General features: G+C 44.8%; 1 gene segment (V, D, J or C); it reads right to left on the minus strand.

The window, feature by feature from the left end:
- Nucleotides 1–1,202: 1,202 nt before the first annotated feature.
- The window catches only part of LOC105741892, a 2,520-nt gene continuing 846 nt past the window's right edge, over nucleotides 1,203–2,876 (minus strand). Inside the window, 1 exon segment of the V gene segment in view lies at nucleotides 1,203–1,528. Within this exon segment, the coding sequence occupies nucleotides 1,203–1,528 (326 nt within the window).

The following is a 2,876-nucleotide window of genomic DNA, read 5'->3' on the forward strand; positions in this document are numbered from 1 at the left end:
CCAGGGATCGAACGCTGGCTCCTGCAAATGCTTAGTCCACTAAGCTATACCACCAGCCTTGTGGTGAACTTTAGACATAAAGTGCATAGGCAATACTCAGGGTCTCAGCAGGTACCTCTATCCATGAATCTATATCCACGTAATGCTTTATACCGATTGTTCAGGTCCATAGGATCTGCAAACAAGCAAGTTCAATGCTGACAGGGAAACGGAGGATAAGTAGGTGTCCTTTCTCAAAGAATAGAGCATTGCGTATTGTGCAGCACTGATTAGTCACAGACTGGGTGGATGCAAAGAAACACAGAACATCCCATTTGCTCTGAGCTGAGTGGAAACATCTAAGAGGCAGGATTGCATCTCCAATGAAATAACTTGTGATTTTGAACACATAAACGCATGGCCAGAGATCGGAGCTCCAGAGGGTCATGTGGAATTGATTCTGACTCTGAGATTTTATTTTATTTTTTGTGGTTGGCTCAGCCCACTCTGGGGTGGGACTGGGGTGGCACATCGTGTTTGGGATTGAACTGTGGTCCCTAGCACTTGGCTAAGCAGGCACTTTAGATCACTGAGCTCTCCTGCCAGCCTTCACTCTGAGATTTAAAACCAAAGCTTTTAAGGACTGGGGTGGATCTTTAGCAGAGTGGAGGCTCTCAAGTCATCATGAAGACTAGGCCAGAAAGAGAAAGAAAACATGTAGGGAGAGAAGAGGGTGGGGAGACAAAAGACAAGAGGGGTTCTTTTTTTCCTTCATTTTTTTGCATTTTAGGAAAGGATCTACAGAGTGTTCAGGGTTGCACTGCACACATAGGACTCATAGTAATTCACATATTTACAGCCTCATGAGAGCTGGAATTACAAGTGCACATCACCACAGCCAGTCTCAACTGCCTCCTCAGTGCGCCCCAGAAGCGGGGTCAGCCCCAGGATCGGCCCCTGGCCCCTGTACCTGCTTGTAGGTGTTTTAATCCTCTGAACTGTTTGGCTGGCCAGAGAAGAGAGGCTTCTAGAGAGGCAGCAAGCCTAGACCCCGACATAGGGGTCGTTATCAGAATCTTCAGCACATTGATTCTTGGTATTTAAACCCCCTTGAGCTGTGTAAGAAACTATGCTGTGGTTAGCTGGCTCCAGCTCATTTCTGTAACTTCCTCCAACCTAACCAATCAGCTGTTTCCTGAGCTGGGTCCATGGGGTTTGTGCGCTTAGAGGAATGAAGATTTCAGCATTGTGGACTGACTGCTAGCACAGAAGTACAATGCTGAGTCTTCGAGGTCAGACGACTTGGTTTCCAATTGGCAGTTAGAGTTTTTGGGACATGCAGCTGAGAATCTTGCCTTGAACTCATCTGTTTCTTCAATGTTATCTTCGTTCTGAAAACGTACCATAAACTTCAACTCTTCACTCTTCTTTTGCTGATACCAGTAAACATAACTGTGTCCTTTTTTTGGGGCACAGGTCATCTTTGCTTTCTGTCCTTTCCATGTGACCAGATGTCTTGGTATCTGGGTAACTTCATCATCAGAAAAGCCTGGAAGAGAAGGAACAGAAGGTAAGGCCCAAGTTGCAGAGTGTTGAGGATACAGAGAAGGACTGAGATTGCCTCGGATGCCCAGGGTGAGAGTTTTCTTCTGTGCTCTGTGCTCGGGCCTCACCTGCTCCCAGGAGACCAAGGGCCACCCAGCAGAAGAGCCACATGGCCATGGTCGTGTGGAAGAGGCCAGAGGCTGAGGCTGCTCCACTCCTCCTCGCCATCATGGCTCTGACGTGATCGCTTGGCAGCCTCAGTCTTCAGGGGCCTGGCTCCTGCTCCTGCCTAACACTTCCTGAAGAAGCTTCAGAAAGAATCTTTTATCTGCACTGAACAAATAAACCTGATTCATATCTCATTTACTTACAGTACTTTAAACTATTTTCACTGCTATAAACAATGTGTGTATATATACATATATATTACTTAGAAGGTTATAAAATGAAATGAAATAATCACGCTACTTGCTGGACAATGGTTACCATGCAAACCAATTACTGATACTCTTTGAAAACATCTCTCTCCTTTCACTTTCGCTCCATCTCTCACACTTCCTATTAAAATTTCAGGTGTTTTTTTTTTTTTTTCTTAAATTGTCTTCTGCATCTTTATTCAACCTCTGGTGATATCTTGGGAAAGAGTCAAGGAGACTGAGATTGCCAGTTCCCCTAGATCCTGTGCTGCTCACAATCTAGAGCAGTGGATGTCGCAGGAATTGTGGAAGTAAAGCCTTGTGCATGTTTGTAAATTATACCCTACATGGGAGGAACCCACGGATGACATTTAGACACATAAAATGAAATGCATAGGTAGTACTCCAGGTCTCGACAGTTACCTCTATCCATGATCCTAGACATGTAATGCTGTACACTGATTATTCAGGTCCATCAAGACCTTTGTTCAAGCGAATTCAGTGCTAGCAGGGAATTAGGGGGAGAGTACATGTCTTTTCTTGAACAAGAGAGCATGGAGTGTTGTGCAGCACTGATTAGTAACACACTGGATGAACTCAAAGAAACGCAGAACATCCCATTTGTTCTGAGCTGAGTTTAAACATCTAAGAGGAAGGATTTCACATCTAATGAAATAACATGTGATTTTGAATACATAAATGCATGGCTAGAGTTTGGAGCTCCCGAGGGTCATGTATAATTGATTCTGACTCTGATTTTTATTTTTTTTATTTTTTGGGGGCCATCTCAGCCCACCCTGGGGTGGGGCTGGCATGGCATGTGTTGCTGGGAATTGAACTTTGGTCCCTGTGAGCTTACCTCAGCAGGGGCTTTAGACCACTAAAGCTATTTTGCTGACCCTGACTCTGAGATTTAAAACTGAAGCTTGTAAGGAA

This window comes from Octodon degus, unplaced genomic scaffold (genome assembly GCF_000260255.1).
Source record: "Octodon degus isolate 3935 unplaced genomic scaffold, OctDeg1.0 scaffold00027, whole genome shotgun sequence".
Classification (NCBI taxonomy): Eukaryota; Metazoa; Chordata; class Mammalia; order Rodentia; family Octodontidae; genus Octodon; species Octodon degus.